Genomic DNA, 11,894 nt, shown 5'->3' on the forward strand with positions numbered 1-11,894 from the left:
AGATGATGCTTATAATTTGTTTTTTTAATTAAAATTAGATATTGAGTTGTAAGAGGAAGAAAATTATACAAAAAAAAAAGAATAAAAATATACAGGGTGATGCAATGATAAAAGGTAAAAAGAAAAATGTGAGAGATTGCGGGTTTAATCTCCACTGGACAAGTTAAAATAGTAACTAATTATTGTACTTATTTTAAAAATAATGTTTATATTTATTTCTATTGAATATTTAAACATAATATTTTTTTTTTAAAATCTTATCACAATTTAAATAATTGCAATAACATATTATTTATGTTGTGTAAAACAAAGCTAATTTGAATTTTATTAATTTAAAATCAAATAATAGAATTGTATTACAATCTTTTCAAATTAAAGTTTAAATGTTTATGACTTGGTTTATTTAAACTTAAAATTAAATATTGAATTGTAAGAGGAAGAAAATTGTACAATAAGAAAAAACTATCAAGGAGAATGACTTAATAATAAATGTTAGGAAAGATACTGTGAAAGATTATGGGTTTAACTTTCTTTAACTGAACCGTTATATTTATTAAAAGTCAAATGAATGTTAACATTTATTGCTATTTAATATTAAAAAAGAGAAAAAAAATTAAATATCAATACTTTTGTTTTATAAGAAGGTTTAAAGAATAATTTTTATTTATTATTTTAGACAATAAAGTAATATATATATATATATATATATATATATATATATATATATATATATATATATATATATATATATAAATAAGGGTCTCAATTCCTCATATGTTAAAAAGAATACAATTTGCATATAATATAATAATGTCAAAATTATAGTCAATACAATATTTGATTACTTGATATTTACTAATAGAATATTTGTTATATTTTAACATTTTCAATTTGAATACAAATTTATTAAACAATCTTTTTTTATGAAAACACTAGTCAACTCCAATTATGATCTTATAGAAGAAAAAGAAATTATTCTAGCTTCATGCTTCTCTTTGATGAAATGTCTATCAATCTCCACATACTTTGTTCTAACATCTTGCATAGGATTCTGAGCAATTGTTATAGCCGACGTATTGTCATAGTACAAATTCATAGCTTTATTTGGTTTAAAGCCCAATTCTAATAGCACATTTTTAATCCACAAAAGTTCACATACACCTACCTAGTGTCATGCTTCTAATTTCTGCTTCAGCATTAGATCTTGCTACTGCAGACTGTTGTTACTCCTCCAAGTTACAAGATCTCCTCCTACAAAAGTAGAGCTATCAAAATGGGTCACAACCTGCAGGCCAACCCAACCCACCACGGGTTCAAGCCGGATTGGTTTTGAAAAAATTGTATTTTTTTTATGCGGGTTGGATTTTAATCCGGCTCATTTAAACCCGGCTCATGCGGGTTGAACCCGTGGTGGGCCGGGTTGGCCCACCAATCCACCTACCTAATTTTATTTTATTAAAATTTAATTTTAATTTTATAAAAATATATATTTTTTTGCTTGAAAAAAATATTTAAATTCCTTATTTTCAAAATTAATTAAACACCCATGTTAGAGTGAAATTTGGGAGTGAAATTTGTTTAGATTTGAATTATAGAAAGTTTGTAAATTTTTTTATTTAAAAATATTCTAGTTAAGTGAGTCAGTGAGCTAACCCGTTTACCCACCAACCCATGGTTGGTCGGGCCGGGTTCGAATTTTTCTGACTCGCTAATAAATGAGTCGGGTTGGGTTGGCTCACTAAGTGACCAACTCGTGGTGAGCCGGAGTGAGTGACCCGTTTAGATAGCTCTATACAAAAGTAAAGTATCTAGAGGTAGATCTTCTATCATCTTTTGAACCTGCCTAATCTGCATCAGTGTACCCTTCTACCTTTAAGTTTCCATGATTTGAGAACAAAATTCTTTTTACAGGAGCAGACTTCAAATCTCAAAATCCTCTCAACAACATCCATATGAAGTTTTCGTGGGTCATGCATAAATTGACTAACAACATTCACTGCATAGGTAATATCTGAACATGTATGGGACAAATAAATTATATTTCCTAGCCTTTGGTATCTCCCTCTGTCTATGCTTGCTGAATTTGAACAATGAAAGAGTTTATGATTTTGTTCAATTGGTGTCAATTAGTTTACTCCCAAGAAACTCAGTTTCTGATAGTAAGTCAATAGTAGATTTTCTTTGGCCTAGGAAAATATCATGTTTTGTTCTAGCTACTTCAATACCCAAAAAATATTTGAGGGTTTTGCATCATCTTAAATTCAGAAGATATTGTTGTAAACTAGAAATCTCATCTTGTTCATTTCTTGTAACAATTATGTCATCTACATATAAAATAAAAACTTTAATTTTTTTCTTTCCTCTCTTCAAAAATAAGGTGTGATCAAAGTTACTTTCTTTATAGCCAAAAACCTTCATAGACTTGGTAAACCTTCCAAACCTTGTTCTTAGAGATTGTTTTAAAGATATTTGTTTCTCTTTTTTTATTTTTTGTTTTAAACTATATAGACTTATTATGTCAAAAATGATTTATTTTTTGGTGCACTTTTTCCCAAATCTCATTGTTTTGATATCCTTTCTAAAGATTCCCTATCCTTTAACTCTTAAGGAAAAAAATGTCTCTTAACACATCATCAACCTTCATAGTAGATTTTTTTTCCTATTTTTTAACCATATTGCTAATATTGAGAAAACATATGGGACCAACTATTATATTGATACTATTGAGTTACTTAGTGTTCCTATATTAGTGATTGATCCATCTCTTGCGATACTTGGAGGCTTTATCAAATGGTGTGTGACACACCAATCAATTAATATTATTACTTTAGTTACATGTTGATCATTTATATATTTATCTTCTTGGTCCCTGTATTATTGACTAAAGTTATTACCTGTGGTGCAATTAGTCACATATATTTGGTAATTATTTTATTCTTTCTCTCTTCACTAAAGCTTTCAATTTTTCTTTTATAGTTGTTATCAATGGTTCACAAACACATGCTTGCAACATTGGTATTAGCCAATCCATTCCATCTCTTATTGTTGATTCAATTCTTTATGACCATAAATGCTCTTTTAATTTATTACTTGTTACTCAGATTGACATATCCGATGATATTACCCTCACTTTCACTAAAAATAATATTTTGTACCAAATATTAGATCCGACAATTGACATTATGAGTCACGTAACCTTTACTATCTTTATACATTACCACAAGTATAAGTATGTGCATGAAGGATCTATTCAATGATGATTCATGCTCAATTATGACATATCTCATTTTAACGAAATTGTAGATGGTGTCAATTTTAAAATATTTGTCTACTTTGAATTATGAGTCATGTCAATTAGGAAAACATATTTAATACTATTTACCTAATATTCTTAATAAATTATCTCTTTTTTTTAGTTTACTTTGATATTTGAGGCTTTTTTAGTATTGTTACTCTTATTGGTTTTAAAATATTTTGAGGTATATTTAGATTTAGTTAATAAAGATCTTATCATAAATGTTTTTTTATATTTTAAACATTTTTTAATGAAATGAAAACACGATTTGATTTATCAATAAGTGTTTATCATAATATTTGTCTAATCAATTTTAGCAATTCATGAAATAGTATGGTATCCTTCGTTAAACTTTAAGTTCTCATCCTCGTCAACAAAACAAAGTGGTTGAAGGCAAAAACAAACATTTTATTGAAACTACTTGCATTTCTTCTTCACTTCATCTTCCTTTCCATTTTTGGGGAATGTTCTTACAACATGTTGTTTCATTACTTAGTTATGATGTCAATTTTTACCTATTTTTGTGTGTCTATTATCATGAATAAATAAAAAATTTCCTAGATTTTATCCTCAAGTTTAGTGTGTCTTGTATTATTTTTTGTTTTAGTTTTTTTATGCTTGTTTTACCTCTTTGTTTAAGTATGTGAAATAAATTAATAAGAATCAATTCTGGTGGAGCAAAACACGCAAAAGCTCAATGGAACATGATAAGAAAAGATCAATTTAAAGCAAATACCTGCGTTGGGCATCACTAGGATCACACATAATACTTCAATTACAGAATATTGTCAAACTGTCTAGGGTTTAGCGACACCAGCCTATGCACAGGCATAGTTGAGCTGTGGAAAAAGGGCACTGAGCACCAGTTAAGACTAAAGAACTTGCACTGAGATGTAGAAAATGGAAATGAGTGGTGGAAAGTGGCGTTGAGTGCTAGTTAATATGAAAGAAATTGCACTGAGCGGTGGAAACTAGTTTGCATTTTTACTGATAATGCTTAGCAGTGTTGAGCGGTGGTATCATTTACATGTAAAAATTGAGTATTTATTCATATTTTACTAGGTTTTGGAGAATTCTCTTCCTTCCACACTTTCTCTCCACTTTGAGCGACCATGAGAGGTCCTTGGAGACTATTTAGGTTGTTGGGAAGGTCTCCCATTTCCCTTTGGGGTTTCAATTTTCATTTATGTGTTTTCCCACTTTTGTGGTTGATGAGGGAGAGAATTTATGAATGAGAGATGTGGATGCGAATAGGGAGCGCAAATGAAGCTTAGAGTAACTGCTTAGTTTTTTGGAAAAGGGCTTTCTCTTCTTTTTGGTTCAAATTTCTTCCTTATTTATGTTATTTGTAAAGCCTAAGTTTTCCACCATGAAGAGCTAACCTTGTTGTTATGATTATATGTAATAAATTGAATCTTTTGTATTTTGTTATGTATGGATATGTTTTTTCACTTAAATGTTAATATTTGATTTTTATGCTTAATGCTTAGTTTGGTTTGGCCAATCATAGTTTGACACTTGGTTCTTGAGGTATTAGAAAATGTCTTTTGAACCTAGAATTGAAATTATTTTCCTAATAGAGCTTCTATCTAGGGATAGAATATGATTCATTCTTTAAGACTCTTGAACTTAATGCATGGTTGCTTATGATTCAAGGGATTGGACTTTAATGAGTTATCATAGGCTCAAGGTCTAGAAATAATATTTGAGTAATCTTATGAGTTGATTTTGACTTGAATATGAAATTGAGATGATTGTGTATCCATGAGAATGAAGTTGATGAAATCTAGTCTTAACAATTGTAAATATCTTATGTTAAATTTCCTCTTGCACACCAACTGTTCGATAAAAATAAAAAAGAAAATTCGGTGTTTTTGTGAGATTTGTTGTTTATTTGAGTTGTGTTGTGAAAGTTGTCATGTGTTGCACAAGTCCTTATGGAGAGAAAAATATTTATTACTTGCTATGTGCAATCAGTGCACTTATCACAATCAATGCACTTGTCGTTTTCCACTAACAATACAATTATCTTTCCTTTTTGGCTCTACATACTTTGTACATAACCTCACACTTGGTCAAGATAAACATTATCCCTAGTCATTCAAATGTGTCTTTGTAGGATATCATTGCTCTAAAAAAGGGTATCAATGTCTATCTTTTAATCTTTATAGGTATTTTATGTTTGTTGATGTATCTTTCTTTGAGTTTGTTTCATATTATACAACTTTTCATTTGAATGAAGATGCATGTACTCACCTTCCCACCATTTTCATTTTTCTTCATCAACACCATATGACTTTGTCATAACTTAGGATGTTTCTCCTACATCACTTTAAGTAATTCAATATCATTCATGCCGTATTGATATTTCAGTAATCCAATTTTGCAAATAATAGTATAGTGAAGTCTATACACGATAAACCACCTCCATATCAGATTTGTTCGCGTTTGAAAATAATTTGCCTACCCCACTATACAAACCTCAATTATCATAGACTTTTCTCCATACACTATACTTGTTTGTCTTTATTATCTTTTATTCTTATGTCTAAGTGTTCAGGTGAAACTTTATCTCACCAGAGTGACAACAAACAATGATTAATGAGATGTATGTCTTTCAAAGTAGTGATATTTTGGAATTTCCTCTTTTAGCTAACAAATCAATTATATTGGATGTCTATAGTTGTATATTCTTAAAACAAGACTAGATAGTACATTGATATCAATATAAAATTGGACTAGCTGTCAAATGATACACCCAAATCTATGGCTAAAATTATACTGACACTTTCTCTCTTGTTGCCTTGGCAATATAATCAAATGTATACCGTTCGAGTGACACCACCTTTTCAAATAGAAGAAATCTTCATCACTTAAGTAACTTTACATTGATTGACTGACAATTCAGAGGTGTGAAAATTGGTTCAACTTGTCCCTTACGTCCAATATTCGTTTAAACAACCACCACCCTTTCTTGTTGGTCAAACATCACATAATTAAGCAATAAGCAAGAAGGCTTGTTATATAATCCAATAAGTTATAGAAACATCAAACACTCATTAAAGTTTAAGCAATCACATTGTTATTTGAGTGACTATATATTTATTTAACAACAACTATATCTCAAACTAGCTATAAATTTCACATATTTAATTAATCTAACATTAATCCACTAAACGAATCTTGATTTACTCTCCTTACCCCAATACCTATTGTCTATTTCCAAAAACACAAACTATGTTGCTATATCTCAATGTTTTAATTCTATACAACAAATATCTCTTTACAATAAATTTAAAGAAATAAAAATGTTAAATCAATAGTAAGAAATTAAATACTTACTCTATATCTAATAAAATTAGACTATTGATCTAATTGCTACCTTTCAAGAGACATAAATATATTTGAAAAATAAATACCTTTAGAAAACAAAAAAGCTTAAAAAGATACAAATTCTAATAAACAATATATTACATATACTTTTTTTATTCTTTTATCCATTAAAACTTATTTTTTTTAAATTATAGTCTTATAAAATTTGTCTGATGAATGACTTAGAATGGTATTACCTGTCTGCTCGTATAATCTTAAAAGAATATATAAGAAAAACTCATGCATTTTATGTAATAATGCTCAACCGTGTCTCCAAAAACTTACAAGCTTCATATTATACCTGGTGCTTGTTAGAATTTATTTATAATTTCTCATAAATTTAAATTTGTAAATATATATATATATATATATATATATATATATATATATATATATATATATATATATAATGTTTGGTGTACATTTTAAAAAATAACATCAACAGAAAATTGCGTTTTTAAATGTTTTTTTGCCAATTTTCTTACCAAAGAATCAAATAACTATTTGATTTAAAAAAAGTATATTTTCAATAATATTTTTTCAGTGAAGCAAAATTCAACATTCTTAGAAATTGTAATCTTCAAAATTCAGTGAATCCTAAATTTCCAGACATAAAAAAAATGTTTTGATTCATTAAAAGGAAAAACAAACAGTATAATAACATATAGAAAACTATAAAATATATACACACATTTCTTTTTCTCATTTTAGTTTCTCTAGCATAGTTTTAGTTTGCCAGTAGACATAATAATTTTTTTTTCTGCAAAAGGATGCAGGATTCAAGTTTGAAGATGTATTCTTCTCATGAGCCTTGGTGGCAAGTAAAAAAGTGAAAAACTTTTTGCCCTAAGTTTCCAAAAGCAGAACGTGATTCTCTTGCTCATTGTTTTGCTTTGTTCAGTTCAGTTACCTTTAAAAGCTATCAGTTCCTGCTACACTGCACTGGTTATGTATGAATATATATATATATATATATATATATATGGAATCAATGGATGCTGTGAGAAAGGACCAGGAACTGAACTTGTACGGATTAATAGTTAAGTGAGGAAGAGGAAGCCATCAATATATGAGATCAATCATTTTCACAAAATCTTGAATTGCATGCTCGTTATTCACCCGTGATCATTTTCTAAAGATACTTAAATTAGATAACCAATGTTACATATATAATTATTTTCATTGGGTAAATCTCACATTAAATGATTTTAAAGTATAACAAAATTAAATTAAATTTAAAGTTTATTTTTTAATATAATATTAAAAGTATGATGTAAAATTTATTCTAACAAAATTGGATGTTTATCTGATTTATTTTTCAACTTGGATTACTGTTGTATCAATCGTTTATGTATATGTAAGTCTAAATCTCAATGAGTGTGAAATTGAGTTTAAAATTTATTTTTTAATCTATTCAATAAATGTAATATGATCTAAAATATATGCAGAAATTATATTTCTCTACTGTTTTTCCATCCATTGGTCTCCTTCAACATAATCTTTATGAGTTTATATTATCATGCATTTTGTTTCGTTATAGCTGATATAGATGTCATAATATGTACTTAGAGAAACATCATGTGTTCTTTTTCAATCACAGTTACAGACCTAATACCTTTCACTTTGTGTAATGATATATTGTGGTCCCTGGTAATTTTTGTTGAGGATTCTTTGTTATACTGCAACCTATGACCCTGTACAATTAGTTTTGCTTTCATTTTTTCTACTTTCACTGTACAAATACACAAGAATCTAAAAACACGTTTAAAATGATTCTTTCTTTGTTCATAGAACTTGTCTACAGAAACAATAAAACAGATTTTTTCAAACAAAAACTGTAAAACCAGTTTAAATTTTTAGATAGCTCTTGAAACAAGTTTATGAAAAGGGTTTTCACTTGATATTGCATATATTCATGTCTTTGTTTGAACAGCCATTATCAAACGCAAATAACTTTGAATTGAATACAAGATTTTCACTCTCTTTCATTGATGTGATTTCTTAATTTGTCGTAAACGCACTATAAAGTTTACTTACTCCACCAGAATTAAATTAATGCAAGAAAAGAAGAAAAATCATAATTGTTCTGTCACATCTTATTCCCATTTTCATGTCTTAAAATCAAATACTAAGTTTTGATTCAACCAACATAGTCCAAATGCAGTTTAAGGTAAAATGCATTACCTTCATTCAAAGTCAGTGTCATATTACAGCACCAATTCCTTGAAACATAACATCATCTAACAACTAACAATAAAAGCAGTGCCATTTTTCAACAAAACAACAACATCAAAACACATTCCCATCATTTTACAAACATAGCATATGTGTCTCTGATATTACTCCTTCATAGGAAGGAACTCAAAAAACTGGCTTGGGGTCAAGTTATTGCAATTCATTGCTGAAGCTGATATCTCTGTCTCTTTATCCCTCATGTTGTCACTGCTAACATCACCACCACTCCTTAATGGGAAAAACTGAAGGGTTTGAGACTCCACACAGTTATCATCTTCGCTAGTACTACTGCTACTGCTTAAGTATATAACACTGTTTTCCCTCTGGGGTGAAATGAAAAAGCTGAGATCATGTGTCTTTATGAGGTTAGGGTCCATTTTTGTTGTTGTTACTGTAGTTGTTGTAGTAGCCATACTAATAGCTGAAGAGGTGTTAGGAGGGCTGTTTATGAGGTCTGTGACAGCTGCAGCAGGAGAAGGACAAGGTAACTGCATCACATGCCACGTGGCATTCCTCTCCAAAAGGTTTCTTCTTTCTTGTAATTCCCCTTCCTCGAATTGGAACCATCCAACTGTTCTACTCTCTACGGCCACTGCTTTTGCAGTCCTCTGTGTTGAAACAGATTCCTGTGGATTTGAATTGCAGCCATGCAAACGCATCAAATTGAAAACCACAGTATCTATCTCTATGTCCAAAATCAAAACCAGAAAACAAAAAGGAGAAAAAGGTATTGGCTAGCACATATTTTAATTGAGCACTCCAAGTTCCTAGAAAAATATACTTGTTAATATACACAACACAACCAATAGAAGTTTATATATACGTAGATAATGTTAAAGTGAATTCTGCACGGTTTTTGATATGAACTTTATCATAAACAATTATTGTGATTCAAATTTATATTCATTCAATTAAAGGGTGCATGCATGGTCTAAAAGAGAAGTCAAATAAAAGTAGGGCTAAGGTTGTCTTTTCCATCACAAAAGTTGGTCAGTCGGATAGAATATTATATCGGGATGCCCTTAAAACTACTGACCTAAATGACATGAATGAGCACAAGACCGAAAAGCAAAGCTAAATTGCATAACAGCAGAGCCGACAGAAGGGAAGGAATTCAGCTTTTAGGCCCTTTTCATTTCCCAACAAACGAAGCTTTTGTTGGGTCCTTTCCCTATACCTAGTGCAGATGTTTCCATAATATACATATTTCCAACATCAACTTCATCTCTAGTAATCATATGCTAATAATCACCACTTAATGGATATGATTATAAACTTTTTACCATTAAGCAAATCCCAAGTTAAAAAACAAACAAACAAAAAGGCTAAGGTAAGGTAGATAGATACTATAAATTAGTCCATGAACAAGACAAATCTACACATATATATATAAATATATATATATATATATATATATATATATATATATATATATATATATATATATATATATATATATATATATATATATATATAGCAGAATCAGGATATTAGACATGGAATATTATTAGACCTCTGCAACAGTACTGCAGTTTGTTGAGGGTGTCCAATTCTTGGTCTGTTTAACTTCAAAAACTGCCCTACTTGCAGCTGTGGACAAAGGGAAAAACAAAACAACACATGACATGAGCAACAATCAGAACAAGAAAAAGAAAAAGAAAATCTACACACATAATACCGATCTGTAACAAATTAATTATGACTAAATGATTATGGATTGATTGCGAATGGCATGAGGGTGTCATGCTAAGTTACCTGACTCTTTCTTCTCAGGAGTTTCAGCCTCTGATTCCATTTGGCGGCGACGTTTTTGCCTTTCCCTGGCTTTGTGATTCTGAAACCAATAGAACACATTCTTGCCTTCGATGTTACCAAACCTTCTAAGCTGTGAAGTGATATGTTGGATTTGCTCAGCAGACGGTGTCCTTGTTCCTCTTCTATACAACTCTTCAAGGGCTCTCAGTTGCTCTCGGGTTGGATTCCACCTTGAGCTCACCACAACAGGTGCTGCACCATTGAACTGCTCTCTCTTGTTTTGTTCTGTCACTGAGGCTAACGAAAACAACGCATTAGAAAAGGAAAAACAACAAATGCATATTAACAGCAACTGGGGAAAGAGAGAAGTTATAAAAATACCAAGATGGTGATAATCATATTGTGAAGGGAAATCATTGCCATGGTGGTGAGTTAAGCTAAGAGTGGTTGTTGGTGGTGCAGTGTTAGAAGAAATCATTGGCCTTGGCATGAGGGGCCTGAGTTTCCTTCCATTGTAAGAATGATCAACCATACTGAAGTCACCACCTTCGTTGTCACCAACCATCCACATTCTGGTAGAGGCAATGAGAGCAAAAAGGCTAGGGTTTTTGGTCTCTCCCTTTTGAGTGGTCACAAGGGTGATGGTAGAAAAAGGTTATAAATAGCACAGAATGAAGCTACTAGGTACCATAGCTTTATGAGCTTATATACATACAAGATTAGAAGTAATGAAAGAGAATATATGCTAAAACAATGAAAGGGGTGTGTTATATCTGTATAAAGTGGGAGTGCTTTAAATAGATTTATTTATCTGTCTCCATCACCCCTTGTCACTTGGCAATGGGAATTGAAACGATGGAGCATAGTAGAATAGTGTTGAAGTTGAAAAAAGCAAAAACAAAGAAAATGAAGTGAGAATGTGTAGAGGTAGCATGCAAGGAGGTTTTTGTGATGAAGAGAAGACAGAAAAATGGTAAGTCGTAGCTACTTGAAATGAAAAGTAGAGAAAGTTGATGCATATAGTATATATGGATGGTAATAAAGCAGAAAACGTTGTTGTTGGAAAATGAGTTGGTTGATATGGAGAGATTGGTGTGGTGTTGGTGTAACATGGGACAAAAGTGAAGGTGTCTAGGGAGAGAAATTATGAAATGAGAAGGAAAGTAGAAAGAAGAAGAGAAGAAAACGTGGAATTCTGGTATATTTTTGGGAGTAGAGAATGAAAAACGACGTAACG

General features: G+C 30.5%; 1 protein-coding gene across 1 annotated transcript; it reads right to left on the reverse strand.

Annotated features, from left to right (window-relative positions):
* Window positions 1–8,845: 8,845 nt before the first annotated feature.
* On the reverse strand, window positions 8,846–11,306 carry LOC124831444 (WUSCHEL-related homeobox 1-like). The gene is made up of 4 exons (XM_088114086.1): window positions 11,039–11,306; window positions 10,658–10,954; window positions 10,416–10,492; window positions 8,846–9,528 (listed from the first exon to the last, which is right to left on the reverse strand). Exons 1-4 carry the CDS (start codon window positions 11,226–11,228, stop codon window positions 9,007–9,009), a joined length of 1,086 nt encoding a protein of 361 aa, XP_087970212.1. The 5' UTR covers window positions 11,229–11,306; the 3' UTR covers window positions 8,846–9,006.
* Between the last annotated feature and the right edge of the window lie 588 nt (window positions 11,307–11,894).

The sequence above is a fragment of the Vigna umbellata genome, chromosome 4 (genome assembly GCF_029865625.1).
Source record: "Vigna umbellata cultivar VRB3 chromosome 4, Vumbellata_1.0, whole genome shotgun sequence".
NCBI lineage: Eukaryota > Viridiplantae > Streptophyta > Magnoliopsida > Fabales > Fabaceae > Vigna > Vigna umbellata.

What these genes read in the sequence shown, in the direction of transcription:
- LOC124831444 (XM_088114086.1), bottom strand. Translation starts at nt 11,228, where the DNA reads ATGTGGATGGTTGGTGACAACGAAGGTGGTGACTTCAGTATGGTTGAT. An exon ending in TCCTGAGAAGAAAGAGTCAG is followed by an intron (nt 10,493 to 10,657) that starts GTAACTTAGCAT and finishes CTTTGTCCACAG; the next exon opens with CTGCAAGTAGGGCAGTTTTT. An exon ending in ACTGCAGTACTGTTGCAGAG is followed by an intron (nt 9,529 to 10,415) that starts GTCTAATAATAT and finishes TCAAATCCACAG; the next exon opens with GAATCTGTTTCAACACAGAG.